This window comes from Lipophrys pholis (genome assembly GCF_963383615.2).
Source record: "Lipophrys pholis genome assembly, chromosome: 18".
In the NCBI taxonomy this organism is placed as follows: Eukaryota; Metazoa; Chordata; class Actinopteri; order Blenniiformes; family Blenniidae; genus Lipophrys; species Lipophrys pholis.
Window position 1 is genome coordinate 25,249,323 of NC_137646.1, and position 22,992 is coordinate 25,272,314.

The 22,992-nt window shown below is 46.3% G+C and overlaps 1 protein-coding gene across 1 annotated transcript in view; it reads right to left on the reverse strand.

Annotated features, from left to right (window-relative positions):
- Positions 1-404: 404 nt before the first annotated feature.
- The window catches only part of cyp26b1 (cytochrome P450, family 26, subfamily b, polypeptide 1), a 37,125-nt gene continuing 14,537 nt past the window's right edge, over positions 405-22,992 (reverse strand). Inside the window, exons 2-7 of the mRNA XM_080486667.1 lie at positions 17,792-18,016; positions 6,519-6,637; positions 5,517-5,673; positions 5,035-5,190; positions 2,751-3,035; positions 405-1,903 (exon numbers count right to left, since the gene is read on the reverse strand). Of these exons, the coding sequence (XP_080342793.1) occupies positions 1,511-1,903; positions 2,751-3,035; positions 5,035-5,190; positions 5,517-5,673; positions 6,519-6,637; positions 17,792-18,016 (1,335 nt within the window). The 3' untranslated portion in view covers positions 405-1,510. The remainder of the gene's footprint in view (positions 1,904-2,750; positions 3,036-5,034; positions 5,191-5,516; positions 5,674-6,518; positions 6,638-17,791; positions 18,017-22,992) is intronic.

The following is a 22,992-nucleotide window of genomic DNA, read 5'->3' on the forward strand; positions in this document are numbered from 1 at the left end:
CTATTGGACTGCAGGATCGTCCAATCAGAAAAGCCCTCTTGGGTATGAACCCGCCCCCTCCCCCTCCCCCCCCCACCCCCACCGGATGATTTCCGGAGTGGAACACGAAGCCCGATCCGAGCGATCGACACCGTCCGATGATTCCAGAACTTCTGAGGATTCCAGAATCGATTGTCCGACGATTCCAGAACTTTCCATTGTCCACCCTCAGGAAGTCCCACATTTCCATATATGGGCTCAAAATCTTTTGCCGTTCGCCCCCAAAATACCCAACAAAGTGGAGCTGTGGAGTTCTGATTGTGCAATCACCGCGAGCGATAAAATCTCTGTTCGCTCGTAAAAAGTCGCTTATATCGTGGAATTAGTTTATTTTTTTTGTTGTTTTTTTTATTTTTTTTATTTTTGCATTCTTAGCGTTGATTGAAGGAGCAGCAAGACAGAATGTCACCTTCTCTGTAAAACTCAAAACTCTGGCCACCCCACGTGGCCAAGACAAAAAACAAAAACAAGAACAAAAGCACACAAATAAACAAACACAGAACAAACAAAGCGACACTCAAGCAGCATGATGTAAGGTCTTCTCCCGCCTACTCAGTCTTCTACCTTTCCCCCGATGCCACGCCCCCTGCTGCCCAGGAGGTCCCACACACTTTGTGACTCTCCCGCCGTCTGAGAGCCGGGAGTTAGTTTACGCGGGTTGAGAGAATCTACACAGACCTGGAACCGTTTTCCTTTCCTGTTGCCGTGACGACCGGCGTGACATGAGATGCTGAGGGGGATGGGCCACATTTTGATTATTGGAAAGTGTCAAAGTCCAAACTGTTTCCAGAAACGACCTCTGAAGCACGTTGCTCTAGAAAAGCTTTCTTTATGGCGCTTGAGTGGAAGTCATAGATGCTGAGTTGAAATTCAGTTGTTTTTTTTAAATTTCAATGGAAAAAAGAATTGGAGCGTGGAGAACCTGCCGGACTGATCTAGAACTCTCAGTGAATATATCTGTATCTGTTTACCCTGCTAAAACGCTTCAATGATTCTTGATTAGCACAAGCAAAAGGCTGGAACATCTTTCGTCCTATACCCTGTTTCATCCCTCCCTCACACAACCGCCGCCTCTTTTCAACACTTCGTTTTTTTTACCAAAAGTACCACCGTCCATCTTTTTCTCCCTTTGTGCACGACCCTCACTCTCTTTCAAATTATATTACATAGTTTCTTTTTGTACATAAGTTTTGTTTGTATATTTCTTTGAGAAAAAAAAAAAAAAAAACAAAACACAGAATAGAGCATAATCAAGAACTTTTTTTTTTTTTTTGGCAGCTTCTTTCTTTAAAGTAACGTCACAGCCGTCGTCATGGCGACGACGACGATTTCTGCTTTGAGTCTGAGAAGGAACTTGGCAGAACAAAGGTCGGGAAGAAAAAAATTGTTCTGAATTTCCTTCTTTGTTTCCTTCAATCTTCTCGACCCTCGCCCCTCCCCCCCCACCCGACTCGCCGGGGCCCCGCCCCCTTCAGACCGTCGCTCCCAGCAGCTCCTCCGACTTGGCCATGATCTCGTTCTGGTTGGAGTCCAGGCCGTAGAACTTGACCTTCAACCCGTCGACTGGATGGACGACGGGCACCGTGATCACGCGCGGGAACTGCCGGGTGGCCAGCTCGAAGCGGCTGGTGCTGGCCAGCTCGATGGCCAGGAGGCGGAGGAAGAGCGTGGCGAGCTGCTTCCCCAGGCAGGATCGGACGCCGCCGCCAAAGGGGAGGTAGTGGAAGCGTCCCTCTTTGTCCTCGCCTCGCTCCTGACTGAAGCGGTCCGGGTCGAAGCTCTCCACGTCTTTGAAGACGGCGGCGGTGTCGTGGGTGTCCCGGATGCTGTACATCACACTCCAGCCTTTGGGAATCTGGACACCCTGAAGGGGAAAAGGCAGAGACGCATCAGACTCCGTTTACACGACGACGGTTCAAGTTCTTTGGGGTTTTATTTTCACGAAAGTTGCATGTTTCCACGGCAATGCTTTAAAAACGATGGAGTTAGCACACTAGGCCGTGAGTTGGGACTGCAGAGAACAAAATACTCTAAACTTCCACACGGACATTCTAGTGGACAGACGACCAAGTTGGATTTTTTTTACGGTGACTGTCAAAATAAAAGCACCAAGTCCCAGGAGAATATGGACTAGGGAGTCATGACACTCTGGGAGCCGCCATGTTTGTTGTTGTCCATCTGTTGAACTACAGCTGTGGTCTGCATGTGCAGTAGCAGCGTTTTCGAAATTAGTGTTTCCCCCCGTTTCCATGGAGACCGACTTTTTCAAAAAGTTCCACGTTGGAAGCCGTTTTAAGATATTTGCTTTTTCCGTGTAAACAAACCCCAAAATGCATAAAAGTTTAGAATTTTCACTTGGAAATGTTGTCGTGTGAACGAGGCCTCAAGTGATCAGAGTAATCAGATTACTTCCATGAATTCCTTCCCTACTTCAACTTAAATATCTGCTAAAATTCTACAAGTCAAATATAAGACTTCCTTCGTCTTCTGTCATTTGTGACAGCAGCTTCTCTTTCTTATATGTCCACACACAACCTCATAATCAAGAGTCTTCACTCTTAAACCAGGACCGTTTGATGCCTGAGGCAGTAAACTGTCTCACTGCCACTGAACCGCCGCCGTCTTTCTCCTGTCCTCATTGGGCATCTTTCTTTAAGCAAGGTGACGGAGACAGACGGCGTCTATCGGGTCATGACCTTCCAAGCACTCACGTCGAGTTCGAAGGTCTGCATGGCCGTGCGGTAGGCCCCCGACACCGGCGTGAAGAGTCTCAGCACCTCCTTGATGACACAGTCCAGGTACTTGAGGCTGACGATGGTGTCCAGCCGGAGCTCCCCCTCCGGGCAGAGGCAGCCGTTGTGCAGGAGGCCGCGGGCCCTCAGCTCCTCCCGCAGCCGCTCCAGGACGGTCGGGTGACGGAGGAGCTGCATGATGAGGGAGGTGCTGGCGCTGGCCGTGGTGGCGAAGGCCGCGAAGATGAGCTCAATGGTGGATTCCTGGAGGGACGCACATAGAAGTAGGATAGTAGATCAGAACATAGGTCTTCTACTGTACGCGTCTCGTCTTTTATTCTGAAACACCTTCTTTGCGGACGACAAACAACTTTTCTTCTCTCGTCCCACAACAAACACATGTTCCTTTATTAATGTTACGCGCTTTAAAAGAACTGCTCCACTGGAATCTGATTCGTCGTCAGGGAGGAAACTTAATCTGCCAAACATGAGGTGCGTAGTTGACAAAAACCTAAATCTGGCGTCGGGCTCCTGCCGACCGCCGCGCACCTCCGGCTTGTTCCGAAACAACGCCGGGCCAAAACAAATGCCAAAAAAGCAAATACATAACCGTAGTATGTTTCTCTTAGTTCCTGAAAAGTGGGCGAGTCGTTATCCAACAGCAACATTTGAATCACCGCGCCGGATTATTGAAGCAGTGGCTCTTATCCTGAACCTCTCGTCTGCCATCGTGTGTGTGTGTGTGTGTGTGTGTGTGTGTGTGTGTGTGTGTGTGTGTGTGTGTGTGTGTGTGTGTGTGTGTGTGTGTGTGTGTGTGTGTGTGTGTGTGTGTGTGTGTGTGTGTGTGTGTGTGTGTGTGTGGGGAGTGCGTTGGCTCTGTGTGCGTCACCGAGCTGCAGGAGAGTGTGTCGGCCTGGGCCTCTGCGACAGGGCCTCCCCAGTTCATGTGTGAGTGTGTGCGTACAGGAGGCCTCTTTCAGACCCCTAGCGGGGGGGTGGGGTGTGTGTGTATGGGGGGTGGGGGGGGACGAGTGTTGACTTATTTTTGGCCCTGGACTTAACCCAGAAACCACAGAGTGCGCTCGAGAAGCGGCGAGAGTTGAGTTTCCACCGAATTCCTCAGAGTTGCTTTAATAGGTAAATCGAGGGAGTGCCTGACCGTGTGTGTGTGTGTGTGTGTGTGTGTGTGTGTGTGTGTGTGTGTGTGTGTGTGTGTGTGTGTGTGTTAGTTTTGCCGTCTGCCTGTGGGCATCGACTTCGCATCCCGTCATATTTTACGTTTCTCGTCGGTCACTCGAGTCGCTTACAGTCCCAGGACGAATCGTGCTGATTAGAGAAGCCGTGGACATTGTGCGCGCATGTGTGTGTGTGTGTGTGTGTGTGTGTGTGTGTGTGTGTGTGTGTGTGCGTGCGTGCGTGCGTGCGTGCGTGCGTGCGTGCGTGCGTGCGTGCGTGCGTGTGTGTGCGTGTGCGTGTGCGTGCGTTCTAGAGTGAACACTCTACGTCTGTCTCCGCACGCTTCACAGTCGGTGTGTCTCTGCGCCGTCTCCACAGGAGTAAGCGGCTTGTTGAACGTGTGGATTCACTCCTGACATCAGAACCATATCGGAGTCACACTGAGGCCCAGACCCGCGGTCCACGTTACCGATACCTTCTGTACAGTCGTCGTTATAGTGAAGTCATATGACCAGGAATCGTTCTAACTCTGCTGGTCCAAATGTCTCTGGTGATTAAGTTGCTGGCGTTGTACCAACCATCTTTCTCCTCCTCTTTACAGTCCATCTTATTTTCGTCATTCTCACTAATATTAAAGAACCTCCGATCCAGCGGGCGACGGTGTTGACATCACGTAAATCTCGCCGGGTTGTATCGGGGATCTTTCACCAGAACGAGTACTCCGTGCAGTACCGGACCTGATAGGCGACTTGGCAAGTATTCAGATATTCAGATATGTGAGCCACTCCAGACCTGAAACTTCTCAACCAGCACTACGACCCCATGAAGTTCCTGAGATGGTTTTCTAGTACCTCAGAATAAGCAGGTCACGTTGATTCAGAGCGACGCCCTCTGGTGGAGCATGGAGGTATTAAGGCATTAACATAGACGCCATTTAAAACACAGATATCTGTTTCTGTGTTAAACTGAAGCATAAATAAGCCTGTTGTTGGACACACACACACACACACACACACACACACACACACACACACACACACACACACACACACACACACACACACACGTGCTCTGAGGCGTGTTCTACCTTGAGCTCCTGCATGGTCAGCTCGGCGCCGTTCTCCTTGGCGCTCTCCATCAGGACGTCCAGCGCGTCGCTGTAGTCTTTCCCCTGCGAACACAGCGGCTTCTCCCGGATGGCTTTCTCGATGCTCTTCTGGAGGGTGTCCCGGGCGCGGATACCCTGAAAAACACACGCCAAAGAGCGTCACCCAACTAGACGACCCGCCGGCGTCCCGCTTAGAAAAAGTAGATCATAGTAGTGAAATGTATTGTATTCAGTATGTAGAAGAAGATGATTAATTTACTGTTTATTCATGTTCGATGCTAAAATAAAAGCATATAATATCCAGAAAATATGTACGTGGTGTGACTCGTGTCGTCGCTTTGAGACGAGACCGATTGGAGAATGTACTGAGGAGAAGGTACAGATATTTATTTTGCCAGAAACAGAACCAGACGCGGCGGCGGGAGGTTTGGACCTCGTGGTTTGGAGAGGCGCTCACACACCTTCCTGTAGCCGCTGAAGGGCAGGTCTATGGGCAGGCTGAACAGGTTGTTGACGAAGTCCTGGAAGGTGGAGAACAGGTGCTTCATCTCCTCCTCCGACACCCTGAAGCCCAGCAGCACCCTCACCGCCATGGTGAACGACAGCCTCTGGCTCTCCCTGCAGAGAGGAGACCCCGCCCCCGCTTAGCACCAAGAAACGCACCGGACAGGAAGTGGATTTCACTCTAAAAGGTCGCAGGAATGCTGGATTACTCCAGTTTACATCTCCAGTTATCTGAGAAAACTTTACATACATCAGTACAAGGTATGGCTGATCGTCTTTGTCTTTGATAAACCGGATTGTTTTTACTTTTGTGAACCAGCGGGGTCGTCTGAGGCCCCGTTACCACGACGACGGGGAGAAACGTGTTGTTTTCTGGTGAAAACGTAAAAACCTCCGTGGCATTTTGGGTGTCTGTTGAAAACGCAACTTTTTGAAACTGTTCTCACTCTTGTCTTTGTGTAAATGGAGAAAACGCGTCACAGCCACAGTAACTTGTTGTTCTGCACATGCTCAGTCGTGTCACTACTCCCAGTCCATATGCTCCTGGGACTTGGTGCTTTTATTTTGAAAGTCAATCCAGCTTGTTCGTCTGTCCGCTAGAATGTCCGTGTACGAACAGTGTTAATGTTTATGTGTGTGTGGTTTCATTAAAAAAAAAAGCAATAACAGCACCATCTCATGGTCCAACATGGTAACTACATCATTTTCAGTTTTTCTGCCGTTTCCATGGAAACGGACGTCGTTTTCAAAACGTTGCCGCGCAAACACAAAACATTTCTGAAAAGATGCGTTTTCACTTGAAACAGGAAATCGTTCTTGTTGCTGTCCGGAGAACCGAGTTCAGGATTAAAAAAGAAAAAAGTAGCAACGACTCATCGCTCTGTGACGTGTCCCATGCACGGAGCGTTAATGCTGAAATGAGCATTAACGATGTTTTCCTGCTTGCAGGCTGGCCGTACCTGTAGACGTTGATGGGCTCGGGGTTGGAGCTCCACACCCGGAGGCTCTCCTGGATGACCTGCTGGATCTTGGGCAGGTACGACTCCAAGGCCTCGTGGCTGAACACTTTGGCAAACACCTGGGGAGACGGGGGAAGGCAGAAGCAAGTTGAAGCGCAGAACTTTTAATAAATGCTCCTGAATTGCAGGAGTTTGGCGGGAAGTGAGGTTGTGCAAAAAACACAACTACTTTTTGGCAAATCCTGTCAAACTTTTTGGACTCCATCCGGCTCAGTGGAACACGGTGCAAGAAGGCACTTTTTTGCCAAAAATAGCATTTTTTTTTATTTGGTTTTGATCATTTTCTGGCATTTTTGCCTCCTTTTGTCCCCGAGTCAAACCCACAAGTGTTCTTATACAACCAAGCACTTGTTTTTAGAATGGAGTCCAGTTCAAATCTGGATTCCGAGTGTCAGGGACCCGGGGGTTTGAGTCCCGTATGCAGGAAAAAAGGAAACGAAGCAAAATCTACCGCACGTGTAAAACGAATGCGCCGATGGATCTGCCTGTGGATCAGTGGAAGTGTCAGCATGAACGATCTCCAGTGACGGGCGCTTCAAAGAGGCCCCCGTTGTTTTTGCGTTTTCATTACGTAACAGTTTTGAAAACAACGTCCACATACAGGGACATGGCAGAGACGCTGAAAACAATGTGCGGCGCCACTAGTTGGCGCTGTTGTTTGTTTTTGTAATGAAACCAGGCACACATGCCTCCAGAGAACAATCACCTATGGACGTTAAGGATGAGTAGGTGGACATTAGAAGAAGACACAAGTCGGATTGTTATCACGGCGACTGTCAAAATAAAAGCACCAAGTCCCAGGAGAATATCGACTGGGCGTCATGACATCACAGAGGAAACTTTGTTCTGATTGGCTCTACTGGGCATGTGCAGAAGAACTTTTTACTACAGCCTTGGTGCTCATGACAAGATATTTTGATACGTTTCCACGGAGACGTTCTCCAAAAGTTGAATATTCCTCCGTTTCCATGGAGACCGAGGCAAAGCGCTTGTTGTAAACAGACACAAAAACACAACGACAGTTTGCCGCTCTGCGACTACGACTAGTTACCACGGCCGTGGTGCGCAGGACCACTGGCGGCATTTCAGCAAAGTTGTGTTCAAAATCTTTCACCGTGGGAGCGTTTCCCACGTTTCCACGGAGACGGAGTCCCAGCGTTTCCAAAAAGTTGCGTTTCCAGAGGTCACGTGAACCGACGCACAAAATGTCCGAAAAGTTTTCCCGTTTGAGGTCAAAATCGTTGTGGGAACGTCGTGGATTCTCGTCGCATGAGAAACGTTGGAATTGCAAAATTCCACGGCTGAGCTTCAGAAGACGCTCGGCGCTGAAAGACAACCTTCAGTCCTCCAACATCGGGTTTGTTTGGTTTTGATCATTTTCTGGCTTTTTCTTCAACCCTGGTTTGTCCTGGAGTCGTACCGAGACAAGACTTTCCATTGTGCATTTATTCATATTCATTCTCTGTGATGGCCTTTCCCTATTTACCCCCCCAGCACCCCCACCCCCCCACAGCCCAGTCTTTACAGAGACTTATACATTGTGGAGGTTTTCCCCTGTAGTCAGCAGAACCAGAATGACAAGCAGAGTGAGAGAGAGAGAGAGAGAGAGAGAGAGAGAGAGAGAGAGAGAGAGAGAGAGAGAGAGAGAGAGGAGGGAGCCGGGGGCAGGCAGAGTTAAGTCTTTCCTGGCGGCTTGTAGTATTTCTTAGTATGAATCAGTCACCAGTCGTCAGTGTTGTTTGGACAAATAACATTCCTTCAGATTTAACCTCCAAAAACTGCCCTTAAAACAGTCTTGGAAGTGATTTAGAAGTGGGGAGCGCTGGAGTGGAGAGAGCAGAGGGAGAAGGAGAGCAGCCTGGACTAGAATAGGGCTTTTATATTAACGTGAATCAGTCACTAACGCTTCGCTTTATTTGGATAAATAACAGTCTGGTGTGTTTAACCTTTACAGCTCTTTCTAAAACAGCCGCAAATTGATGTGGCTGGAGGAGAGAGGAGTGTGTAGAAAAACTCTGGAGGCGTCTCTGTTTGGGTGAGAGTCTCAGGCCGCGGTCACGTTACGACCTTTTCTGCGTTATGTGGCGGAAACGGTGAAAACGATGTCGATAGCATGACGGGCCACTAGTGGGCGCTGTTGGTTGTTATTGGGATGAAATCACACACACACACACACACACACACACACACATGCGTATAGAAAAATCGTTATAAACATTAACACTCTTCATACACGGACATTCTAGTGGACAGACAACCACATTGGATTGTTATTACGGTGACTGTCAAAATAAAAGCACCAAGTCCCAGGAGACTATGGACTGGGGGCCGTGACACTCCAGTGGCCGCCATGTTTGTTACGGTCCATCTGTTGACGCATGTGCAGAACAATTATTTACTGCGGCTGTGATCTGCATACGGAGTAGCAGCATTTTCAAAATTAGCGTTTTCCCCGTTTCCATGGAGACGAAGTCAAAGCGTTTTCAAAAAGTTGCGTTTCCCCTGCCCCCCGTTTCCATTGAAACAGAGTCGGGAGTGTTTTTAAAAAGTTATGTTTACCCCCATTTCCATTGAGACGGAGGCAGAGTGTTTTCAAAAACCTCCACCTTGGGAGCTGTTTTTCCCAAAGTTGCTTTTCCCGCGTAAACCCGAGCACCGTTGTCATGTATACGGATGTTTGAAGTTTTGCGTTTCCACCTGAAGCCGCCGCCGCGCCCCAACGTTTCCCGCCGGGGTTTCCATAGAGACAGGCTCAGAGCATTTTCGAAAAGTTCCACCTTGGGAGATGTTTTCAAAAAGTTGCTTTTTCCGTGTAAACGGACCCCGAAAATGCAACGAAAGTTTTACCTTTTTTTTTACTTCAAAACAAAGTCCCAGGAGAATTATGGACAGGAAGTCATGACGCCACGTTTGTTATTGTCCATCTACTGAGCATGTGCAGAAGAAGTGTTGACTACAGCTGCAGTGCCAGCATGCGCCGTTGCAGTTGCAGTTGCAGGGAGCAGCTTCTGGTGGGATCCCGGTCCAGGCCGATCCAGGCCGGGCCGGGCCGGGCCGGGCCGGGCCAGGGTACATGCGGCTCTTGAGGTCTGTGTTCCAGCCACCATAACGATCATTTGGTAGCTTGTACTCTTTATTTTGTCCTCGGCCTCATTTTCCTCTCGTTTTTCTCCTTCCTCCGTTACCCTGGTTGCTCTTTTTCACTGCTCATTCCTCCCTCCCTCGCTCCCTCCCTCCCTCCCTCCCTCCCTCCCTCCCTCCCTCCCTCCCTCCCTCAGAAATGAATGAACAATAGTCTACTGAGCCGTGTGCATGAAAGTGTGTATTACGTGTGCGGACTGCTCTGGTGGATATATATATATATATATATATATATATATATGTATATATTTGTGCGTGAGGCGAGTGGCCAGGCCAGATCACAGGCCACTCTAAGGCGTTAGCGGCGCTACATTTCCTCCGCCGCCGCTCACGCATCGCTGTACATGACCTCCCTCCCTCCCCGACCGCAGGAGGCGGCGCTCGGCGTCTGACCCCCAGAGCGCCGGGGACGCGAACGCCGGCCGTCGCAGACGCCGTCGTTCCTCTGCAGGTCGCTTTGTCGGCTTATGAAGGAAACGACGGGATCGAGCGTCTGTCGTCTAGACGACGGCGGTTAACCACAGAGAGTGTGTGGATCCACTAAAACGTCTTGTTGTTATTACGATGCCTCATTAGCTGTCTAAAGGTTGTTGCTATGGTTACCATGCTAATGAAGCCTCACCGCTAAGGTGTCATAGAGCATCTTACTAAATGTCCACATCATAGAGCATCTTCCTCTCTAGCATCCAGATTATAGACCATCTTCCTCATCACATCCAGATTATAGAGCACATTCCTCTCTAGCATCCACATTATAGAGCATCTTCCTCATTACACCCAGAGTATAGAGCATCTTCTTAAATGTCTAGATCGTAGAGCATCTTCCTCATCACATCCAGATTATAGAGCACATTCCTCTCTAGCATCCAGATTATAGAGCATATCCCTCCTCTAAAACCCAGATTATAGAGCATATTCCTAAATGTCCACATTATAGAGCATCTTCGTCTCTGGCATCCAGAGTATAGAGCAGCTTCCTAAATGTCCAGATTATAGAGCATCTTCCTCCTCTAACACCCAGGTCATGGTGCTTCGTCCTTCACCATCTTCCAGATTATAGAGCATCTTCCTCCTAACACCCAGATTATAGAGCATCTTCCACTGACATACAGAGGAAATGCAATCAATGAGTTACTCTCTCTAAAGTTACTTTTAATGTAGAGTAACTTGTGAAGTAACTGGATCACTTTGTAAAGACTAAACTACAAACAATAATAAAAACGGGCGATTTTGACTCGTCAAACTTAGTCAACATATTTTTTTCCGTTGAGAAATGAAATGTTTGTATTTTGATGTGAGCGGAGGGGAAGATGGAGGATGGAGGGATGAAGAGGGAAGTCAGAGTCGTGTGACGCGGTGACGTTTGGCTCGTCTTCGCTGACTGCTCTGGATAATTGGTCAATTTGGGTGAAACACTTTCTGCTCACCGAGCTACTGTGTGTGTGTGTGTGTGTGTGTGTGTGTGTGTGTGTGTGTGTGTGTGTGTGTGTGTGTGTGTGTGTGTGTGTGTGTGTGTGTGTGTGTGTGTGTGTGTGTGTGTGTATGTGTGTGACCTGTAGTTACCTCTCTGTCTACCTACACACACACACACACACACACACACACACACACACACACACACACACACACACACACACACAGCCCCTCTGCCAATCAAAGGGAGTTTTTCATGCAGTGACACTCCAATGGAGGTAGAGGAAGAAAAGGAGGTAGAGGAGATGAGAGGAAGATGAGAAGAAGAAGAAGAAGAAGAAGGGGAGACAAGGAGGAGGAAGAGAGAAGGAAAATAAGAGGAAGAAGAGAAGAATGATGGAAAGAGGAGAAGAACAGAAAGAATAGGTGGAGAGGAAACAGGAGGAGATGAGAGGAAGAGGAGAGGAAGGGAATGAAGAAGAGGAGGAGGAGGAAGAGAGAGGACAAGTAGGAGAAGTAGAGGAGGAGGAAGAGGAGGAGAAGAAGAGGAAAGGAGGAGGAAGATTGTTCAGTACAACAGTCATTTCGCTGCACCACAAAACGTGACTGTCTTCTGTAGCCTGCAGCGCAAAGACACAGGCTTAAACACACACACACACACACACACACACACACACACACACACACACACACACACACAGAGTTGTCCTAATAACGTCCATATGTCTTAAATTATGTGAAAGTGCTGCGAGCTGCTGGTTCCACAGACATGTAAAGACTCTTTATTCTTTTCTCTGCCCTCCTTTTCCTCTCTCTCTCTCTCTCTCTCTCTCTCTCTCTCTCTCTCTCTCTCTCTCTCTCTCTCTCTCTCTCTCTCTCTCTCTCTTCCCTTTTCAAGAGAAAACTTTGCACTTCTTTCTGTCCTCTTTCTCCAGTCAAACCCGTCTTTTCCATTTCTCTTAAGAAAAGACGGAGCAGCGTAGAATCCAAATGAATAGAATCAAATAAGAATACGAATAGGGCCGTACAATAGACCTGGATGGAATAGAATTCTATAGAACAGAGTAGAAATAAATAGAATGGTTTGGAATGAAAGACAATAAGATAGAAATAAGAAAGAATTTCCCGCTCTTTAACCCAGAAATGTGAAATATTTGACTTATTTTTTCGGGTTGTTTTTGTTTAAAAGCTGATTTAAGCCCCATTTTAGCCCGTATGTCTGTCCTACCATGTTGGGTTTTTTACTCACACCCTCCCTACACGCATCACCAGAATCTCCAAGGCCTGAGCCTCAGTTTTATTTGCGGCACGAGGACGTGAATAACCTGAGAACAAGATCAAAATCTTTGTTTTGGGGATCATTTAGTGGCGGTGCTCCGAGGTCCTGCTGCAGTAATCAGGGTTTCCTGAAGCAGCGTCGCCTCCATCTGACCTCTGACCCTCAGACAGCGAGGGCTCGCTGTGAGCTTCACCTCGGGTGGAATCAGTGTCGCCCTCTACTGGTGATGTGGGGGAGCACAGGGAGGGTCGAGACACCCGGAGGTCTGCAGCCTGCGGCTGTCCAGCTCCTCTGCAGGAGGCTTTCAGAAAGTTATACATGCGTACAAAATGTTTGTTTGTTTGTTTGTTTGTTTGTTTGTTTGTTTACACACTGCACTGATTCTCACAAATGGTTAAATCTCCATGAAGATGGTAAAACAGGTAAGACTGTTGTTGTTGCAAAGAAAAAAAAGGGGAAAAATAGCAAATATACCAAAGAAAAATTAAAAAATACAACAAAACTTGTCAAAATAAAATTATCAAAATTGCTTGCACGGTTTTTTTCAGGAAAAACAAAATGCAGAAAAGAAAAATGAAAATAAGAAAAGCACAGCAAACAATTATATATACATTTTTTTGGTTTGTTTTTTAAAGCTTTCGCTCCGTCTCCGTGGAAACGGTTGAAAGTGCTGCTACCGCGCTGTGCATGCACACCACCGCGGTCGTGAATACTTCTGACCGTTCCAGAACACCGCTGTGCAAAAATGAAAACGAAAAGCTCCGTGGAGCCGCTGCAGAGCAGCTGAACAGCCACATGTGGCTCCAGAGCAGGTTTCAGACCCGTCGTGTAGACCGAGTCCACAAGAAAGCCCCAACCCGGCGAAAACCCTGAGGTCCTCCAGACTGCCAGCGAGCTCACGAGCAAAGATTTGACCTTCGGCACGGTTTACTTCCTGGAAACTCAAAGCCGATAAAGACTGTGTTTTCCTCGGAGGGGAAGTACAGACACTCGCTCTTGTTTTGGCCCTGGTTGGCCCGGCTCGGCCCGGCTCGGCCCTGGTTGACCCGGTTGGCCCTGATTGGCCTGGTTGGCCCTGATTGGCCCGGCTCAGCCCTGGTTGACCCGGTTGGCCCTGATTGGCCAGGTTGGCCTTGGTTGGCCCTGATTGACCCTGGTTGGCCCTGGTTGGCTCAGCTCGTCCCTGGTTGGCCCTGGTTGGCCCTGATTGGCCCAGCTTGGCCCTGGTTGGCCCTGATTGGCCCGGCTCGGCCCTGGTTGGCACTGGTTGGCCCTGTAGTGGAAAACCATCCGGCTCTGGTTCCTTCAGGGAGCCAGTTTCCAAACTTAACATGAGGTTATATGGAAACTGGCTCTGCTGATCCACCGAACTCTAATGTGCTGTGTGAGGATCGTTTTTCCTTCACACACACTCACACTCACACACACTGACACTCACTCACACACACACACACACACACACACTCACACACACTCACACACACTCACACTCACACACACTGACACTCACTCACACACACACACACACACACACACACACACTCACACACACTCACACACACTCACACTCACACACACTGACACTCACTCACACACACACACACACACACACACTCACACACACTCACACTCACACACACTGACACTCACTCACACACACACACACTCACACTCACACACACTCACACTCACACACACTGACACTCACTCACACACACACACACTGACACTCACTCACACTCACACACACTCACACTCACACACACTCACACTCACACACACTGACACTCACTCACACACACACACACACACTCACACTCACACACACACACACACACACTGACACTCACTCACACACACTCACACTCACACACACTGACACTCACTCACACACACACACACACACACTCACACACACTCACACCCACACACACTCACACACACACACACTGACACTCACTCACACACTCTCACACACACACTCACACACGTCTCCACATTTTCACCTGTTCCAATGTTTTTGACAATCAAGTTTCTGTTCATTCGACCAGTTTCCATCAAACCTTCTACTTAATCTACTACATTTTAAACTGAAGCCCAGGATTTAAAGGTACACGTCCCTGTAACTCGTCACATTCAGACTCTTGATTCGCCTCATTTTCACCTTGAACTTTATCCTATTTTTTTATTTAAACATTTCATTGAGTCCATTTGTCAATATAATGACTTTGCTTTATCATTTTGACTAAAATGTGTTAAGTTTGACTCTTAATATTTATTTTGTGATTCTGTTCCATCAACATTTCTGCTAGTTTTGACAATAAACTTATTTTTTATAACAATAACCTAATTGTCGACATTTGGACTACTTTTCTACATTTCTTTGCTCATTCCATCACTTTTTACCAAACAAATTACAATACAGTTTGGGAAATTCACACTTTAATCTCCGTGATTTGATTTTATCTTCAACATTTTTGGTTATTTTATTTGTCTGTATTTCACATTTCTGCCCAAAAGACAGTTTTCGACATCAACAGCTGTTAAATTTAGATATATACTCTTAATTTTACGGAGCTGACTTCCAGATTCTGGCCTAAATTTGAATATCTGAACTTAATTCTCAACTTTCTTTATTTAATTTTGGGAACTTTGAACAGAATAATCCTATTTTATTTATTTATTTATTTATTTATTTATTTATTTATTTATTTATTTATTTATTTATTTATTTATTTTACTCGGCTGTGATTCTAATATGCAGAATGTCCCACAAAGGAAACTTGGCAACATAGCAACCAACTAGTTTGAGCAACCTTACTGATTTTGTGTGTGTGTGTGTGTGTGTGTGTGTGTGTGTGTGTGTGTGTGTGTGTGTGTGTGTGTGTGTGTGTGTGTGTGTGTGTGTGTGTGTGTGTGTGTGTGTGTGTGTGTGTGTGTGTGTGTGTGTGTGTGTGTGTGTGTGTGTGTGTGCGCCCCCACAGAAAGCCCCTCTTTGTGTCGTGTCGGAGGCAGCCCTCCTAATCAGGGGTCATTACATGAGGTTAGTTCGAGGGTCTCCGGGGAGACGAGTATGGGATCAGAGCTCAGATTAGACCCAGCCGACCCCTCGCCGTCCCCGGGCACGGCGGCAACGAAACCCGACCCCCCCACCTCTGATCCAACCCCCCCCTACTACTCCTTCTTTCTTCCCCTCGTTCCTGAAAACGAGAGGCTGATTTACAGGAAAACACATCACCGGACCCTTCCTGATACTTTGTGTGTTTATCTGTGATGCTGAGTGTGTGTGTGTGTGTGTGTGTGTGTGTGTGTGTGTGTGTGTGTGTGTGTGTGTGTGTGTGTGTGTGTGTGTGTGTGTGTGTGTGTGTGTGTGTGTGTGTGTGTGTGTGTGTGTGTGTGTGTGTGTGTGTGTGTGTGAGGGGAAGGTATGCGCCCCGGGGATGAGGGGATAATGGGAGGCAGCGGTAAGTGGCTGATTACCTGAAATGGTCCTGGCATCAGGAGGAGGAGAGATAATAGTCGGAGAGGAATGAGAGAAATGAAACAGAGTCTCTCTCTTGAGTCCGTCCTCATGTAGATGAGGTGGAGGAGGGGGGTGGAGGGTGGGTGGAGGGGGCGGGGGGGTGGGTGGAGGGGGCGGGGGGGTGGGTGGAGGGGGCGGGGGGGGGGGGGGGTGGGGGGGTGTTCTCACGCTTCAGTAGCCAGAGCGCAGCTGATAAGGCCGAGCAGACGGGATAAATTTACACTGATACTGTGTGTGTGTGTGTGTGTGTGTGTGTGTGTGTGTGTGTGTGTGTGTGTGTGTGTGTGTGTGTGTGTGTGTGTGTGTGTGTGTGTGTGTGTGTGTGTGTGTGTGTGTGTGTGTGTGTGTGTGTAAAAGATTTCATCAGTGACTGAAAACAGGTGAAAAGTCGTGGAGTTTCTTTAAAGTGAAGACGGTCGGAGATTAAATCCTCCTCACATTAGATTAGTCTGAGTTTAGTTCAAAACTCTACTGGAGCGGCTGCGGATTAGATTATTGTGATTCGGCTCCCGTTTACACGACAACATCTCAAGTGAAAACACATTGTTTTTGAAAATGATGTCCGTTTACATGCTGAAATGTTCGATGTTAGAGTTGGAAGATGCTCTATAATCTGGACGTTAGAGGAAGAAGATGCTCTATAATCTGGATGTTAGGGGAAGAAGATGCTCTATAATCTGGACGTTAGAGGAGGAAGATGCTCTATAATCTGGATGTTAGAGGAAGAAGATGCTCTATAATCTGGATGTTAGGGGAAGAAGATGCTCTATAATCTGGATGTTAGAGAAGGAAGGTGCTCTATAATCTTGATGTTGGGGGAAGAGGGTGCTCTATAATCTGGATGTTAGAGAAGGAAGATGCTCTATAATCTGGATGTTAGGGGAAGAATATGCTCTATAATCTGGGTGTTAGAGAAGGGGGATGCTCTATAATCTGGATGTTAGGGGAAGAAGATGCTCTATAATCTGGACGTTAGAGGCGGAAGATGCTCTATAATCTGGATGTTAGAGAAGGAAGATGCTCTATAATCTGGATGTTAGGGGAGGAAGATGCTCTATAATCTGGATGTTAGTGCCTCTGGAAAGAAATGGTAACCTTCGGTGTTGACGATAGCTCTGGCTAATGCTAATACTTGCTGCTTAAAAATTCTAATTTTGAGATTTATGGATTTTGTGAGTTTGTTTTGTTCCTGATCAGTGTTTCTCTACATTCGCCAGCGATCGTTCAGGGAAGGTGATGTTTTTGTCTGTGGGTATTTATTTATGTATTTATTGGTTTGAATACATGTATTTTACCAACTTTTTGCAAAAACCATTAACCCAAATTGCATGAGATGTTCAGGGATTATTTATCATCATCCAAGAACTAATTGATTAGATTTTGGGAGGCTATTGGCGAACCGTTTCCGAATAAATCTCAAAAAACGGCCAACAAAAAAAAATCCCGTACAGAGTGGATGGTCGAGGCACCTCATGGAGATCGAAGGAGATCAGTGTCTGTTGCCATGGAGACGCTCCCTGCTCCGTGTTTCACACAGTGATGTAACTACCTGAGCTACCTCGTTAGCATTGACCCGAGTACTAACTCCGTCCCCCAAATAAATGTGGTGTTGGCAAAGTGCTGCGCTCTACCGAGTTCAGCTCTAGTTTTTAATTTTTTCAATCAGAGCTAATGCTTTCTGTAGGAGTAAGACCATCTGGATCTATTAGTGTCTTTAGTTGTACTCTATTGTACCTGGGTAGAATGCGTCGTGTGGATCCCGCTCGGTCTTCACGTTGTTGGTATAATCTAAACACTAGCATTGCTAAAAACAGTAGCATGCTAGCGTGCTAACAGCGGACGTTGTGTTTTCCTGACCTTCCTGCGCTTGCGGTGGATGTCCCCGATGCTGTTGGCGAGCGAGTTGGGCCCGAGCAGCGTGGACGTGCTCTGCGGCCAGTCCACCGTCACCAGCGTGTGCTCGCCCATCAGCACCTTGCGCACGTTCTCGGCGCCCGTCACTCGGATCAGCGGCCGGCCCAGGAGGTGCGTCTTGAACACGTTGCCGTACTTCTGCCTCCGCGACGCGTGGAAACCCGAACCCTGGACGAGAGGAGTTAGACATTAGATCTCCGACCGGGAAACACTTCGCCCAGAACCCACAACTAGAACCATAAAAGAACCTTTTATTAATCTTCTATAATGTGAATTTCAAGCAGATTCACATCAAGAGAAAATGGCCAAAATTTACTTCAAACTTTTTTGTTTTTGTGATATAGGAGCCATATATATCAATATATGTTTATTAGATATGATGCTATACATATAATTATGTACAATGCCACTTACATATAAAATAGTATTTCATCATCACATGTATGCCAATATTATCAGATTATCTATGATAAAATACCACCAGAATATAAAGCAAAATATATTTACCAATATATACAGACTCGATCATATGAAATTAATGAGATATACTAATATAGGTACACTGAATACTATCCAATCCATCATACACACCAATATATAGTATATTGATTAGATGTACAAAGCTTGCACCAATTCTAAACTAGTATTATATTTAGAATTATACGGAGTTAATTGTGATACAATAAACGAACATATCTGCCAGTATGTACAGAGCAAATACACTGAGCTAGCAACATTTCATTTACCATTATAAACAGATTAAATACTATACAATAACATCAACACATTTATCAGTGGATAGAAATATATTACGTATTAATTATAATTATGTAGTACCAATAATATATCAACTAATACATGACTCTATAACACCATTTACACATTTATCAATATATGCAGATCCATGACTATATACATGTTTACTAATATATACAGATTTATTACTCTATAATACCACTAACATATATTGACCAATATGTATAGATTTATTACTATATAAAGCATTGTTACCACTATATAATACGACTGGTTTATCTACTAACACGTACAGATTTATAACTTTAAAGTACCACTAACATATATACCAATATATACAGATTATATTACTATTGATACCATTATATAATACCTCTGATTGAAGGATGGGTAATAATCAATGACATAAAATAGCTACAAATGTTAAATATTTTAACATGATATGAAATACGCGTGTGTGGTGTGACGGTATACATTTTCATAAGTTTCAAAGAGTCGCTGGTTCTATTTCCGCCCCGTGGTTCCGCTCCATTCCAAGTCAAGCTGCTCTGCGCCCTTTGCACTTTGTAATAATCTAGAAGGATCTCCGGGGTCTGACCGTCTCCCCCACTTTGAGCTCTGACGTTCCCTCTGCCTCTGCGCTTTGGGGCCCTCGTGCTGGAGGTTGCCCACCTTTCCGTCTCGGCGGCTCGGGTGCAGAAACGTCTCGGCCGGACTGATGATGTCCGTCGACTCAATGCAAAGGAAAGCTGATTCAGCGCCGCCTGCCTGTCGGGACGCGATTCTGAGATCTTCTCAATCCACAAATAAACCGAGGTTAGAGGTTCTCAAAACGACTCGGAGAACAGTAGATTGAATTTATCCTCCAAGAGGAACAGCGGGGCAGAATGATGATTTTCGGGATTTGAGCCACCAACCGTTTGAAACTCTTGTTAACTCAGAGTTGTTAATGACATGACATTAAAACTCTTCTTCGTTTGACTTGGTCTTTAAATTCCACAGAAACGAGCGTTTAAAGGTTTAGAAATGACTGAGAGACTAAACTTATCACACGTTGTCGCCTTGTCATGTTCTGACCCATGTCAAAGAGCCGGGCGGCCCATTTCAGGCCCCCCGAGCCACAGATTGAGCCACCTGGCTGTCGGTGAAGCCCCAGAGGACCGGAGCTGGAGCCAGTTAGCGGGCTGACCCGGGTTCGTCTTTGACGCTGACCTCTGAGCGGTCCAGGTCACGGCAGAGCGAGAGGGAGTCGACCCCACAACTGTAAATGGGCTGTTTGAGTGAAAAGAATATATATCAGCCTGAGGGCGGCTTACTGTGTTACACACACACACACACACACACACACACACACACACACTGACTGGAACAACACGTCGTTCACACGCAAGTATTCACACATACAGTACACACACACACACACACACACACACACACACACACACTCCGGATTCATAAAATTCACCCAAAAAAAAAAAAAGTGCAAAGCAAACAAACACGCAGAGGCCCAAACTGCAAATTGCCGTGACAACACTAACTGGTTTGACCCCAGTTTACTCCAGGGGAAAGAGATATGTATGACCGAGAGGCACACACACACACACACACACACACACACACACACACACACACACACACACACACACACACACACACACACACACACACACACACACACACACACACACACACACACGCGCACACACAAGTTGTGTTCTCTCTCCCTACAGGGACGTTAGATTCATTTTCTTCAGGTTTTCTCTAAACTACTATTTTCCGAACACCAGCTTTAGTCTTCATGTCTTGGTGTAAAGATGTATTAATATCCCGACAAGGTCCTTATATTTTCACTCATGTGAGACTCCACCACTGTACAAACACAGAAACGCCCACACATACTTTTCATGCCATTTGGAGACGTAACATTAGTGTCCATTCAGGTTTTTTTCTTTAAATCCACTGGAATTACAACCATCATAAATGCTTAATAACCTTAAAACTATGTATTGAAAGTAGAAAGCCAGATACACACACACACACACACACACACACACACACACACACACACACACACACACACACACACACACACACACACACACACACACACACACACACATATACATACACAATATGTTTTCACATCTTTCAAGGACAATACATTGATTTGTCTTGATCTCCTGATTTATATTTAAGCAACTACTTCCCTACTTATGACTCATCCAGTAACTTAAAAAACACGTCTCAGACTCTATTCATGTCCTTTATGTGGTCTTCAAAATGTCTTCTCAACATCACGTGTCCCCACTTGTGTAGGAAAACAAGAATGGATGTTCACACGCGCTTGTTTTGAAGCTTTTCCAGGATATTGGTTCTCGTTTGTATCCCACAGAAAACCAAATACCGTTTCTTGGAACTTTTCTGTATTTTCTAGGGAGTTAAGTTTATTTCCACGTTGATGGCACTCGTGCTTACTTGTGTAGATAAACGATAATACACGTTTTTATGCTTTTCATGAAGCGCCAATGATTCCCCTTATGATGACTGGCTTCAAGCCAGTTTGGAGTTGGTTTTATCAAAGTTTTTCCTAGTTTTAGGTTGGATTTAGACTAGTTATAAGCTTTAGTTTCCTTCAGGGTTCACACTAATTATCGGCTCGTTACATACTGGTTTTCAGTTGGTTTTAGGAGAGTTTTACACACTAGTTAAAAGTTTGGGTTTGGCTTGATTTGCGGCCGATGTTCTACTATTTTGGGGAGGTTTATACTAGTTACAGGCCAGTTTGGGGCTTGTTTTGTCTTAGTTTTACTGTATTATGACTGTTACTGGCAAAGTTTTAACTTGGGTGTAGACTAGTTGTTTACAGGCTCATTTTAAGCTCGTTTCTGCTGTACTTTGACTTGTCTTACAATAGTTTTATACTTGCTTGAATTTATACTAGTTACTGGTTATTTCCAGATTTATTTTACGTTCAGGCGAGTTCTTGGCCCAGTTTTCCTCTTGATTCGAGCTTGAAATGAACAATTGTCAACACCTGTCAAAATAATAACTAAAGCTTCCAAGACTACTACTACTACTACTACTAGTACGACTACTACTACTACTACTACTACTGCTTCTTCTCCTTCTCCATATTGAACACAGATGCCCGCCGGCCGCTGTTTCATGTCTCTTTGAAAAGCCCCTGATTGCCAGACTGCCGTTACAGATGAAAAATGCTGCTCATTAGCATGCGCGCTAATGCTGAACCCCACCTCCACGTTGCTGCGTTTCCTAATTGGCCCTGAGCTCCTTCACGCGCTCTAAGACCTTTTCATGAGGTGCTGACGCTCGTTTATTTATGCTGCTTGATCGCGTCCTGATTCTCTGCGGTTTGCCGCAAAGCATTGTGGTCCAGCAGCTGCAGCTGCAGCCACTTCTGCAAGTTTTTTTTTTTTTTTTTAAGGCTGACCTTCATTTAAAGGTGTATTTTTTTTACGGCGGTAATCTTTCTTTCGCCCCTCGTTCCTTCACTTCTGCTGATTTTTTTTTTTTTCCCCCTTAGGTCGATCTGTCTGGGTACAAACTGTTGACCTGAACTGTTTTCACAGCTCCTGTACACTTCCTCTTTTTACTGTGGCATGCACACACACACACACACACACACACACACACACACACACACACACACACACACACACACACACACACACACACACACACACACACACACACACACACACACACACACACCAGGTCGCCGGCTGGCCTCTAGAACCCTCGGGGTGTGTGTGTGTGTGTGTGTGTGTGTGTGTGTGTGTGTGTGTGTGTGTGTGTGTGTGTGTGTGTGTGTGTGTGTGTGTGTGTGTGTGTGTGTGTGTGTGTGTGTGTGTGTGTGTGTGTGTTAGAGTGGGGTTGTTTTCCAAGCTACATTTTGCTGCCACATGGATGTAGAGTGGTTTAGTATGTCTGCCTGGCAGCCCTGCACACACACACACACACACACACACACACACACACACACACACACACACACACACACACACACACACACACAGCCCAATTCAAAGGGAGTTCCTCAGGCAGCCAGACAAGGCTCCCTTTCACACTCCAAGATACAGCATCAGATTGGCCCGATTGTGTACTTTCTTCTTTTTTTCTCTCTCTCTCTCTGGGTGTGTGCGTACATGTGCAGCTACTGCTCACTATTTGTGTATTTCTTCTTGTAATTTTTCTTTCCACTCCCATTTGCTTGCACACACACACACAAACACACACACACACACAGAAACACGTCTTGGCCGACGCTGAAGGGTTTCATCTGTCATATTCTCTGCAAGTAGGTGGAAAAAAGTGTCTCGTTGCACAAAAGTTACACTAAAAATGGTATTTGGGCATGTTTTAGTGTG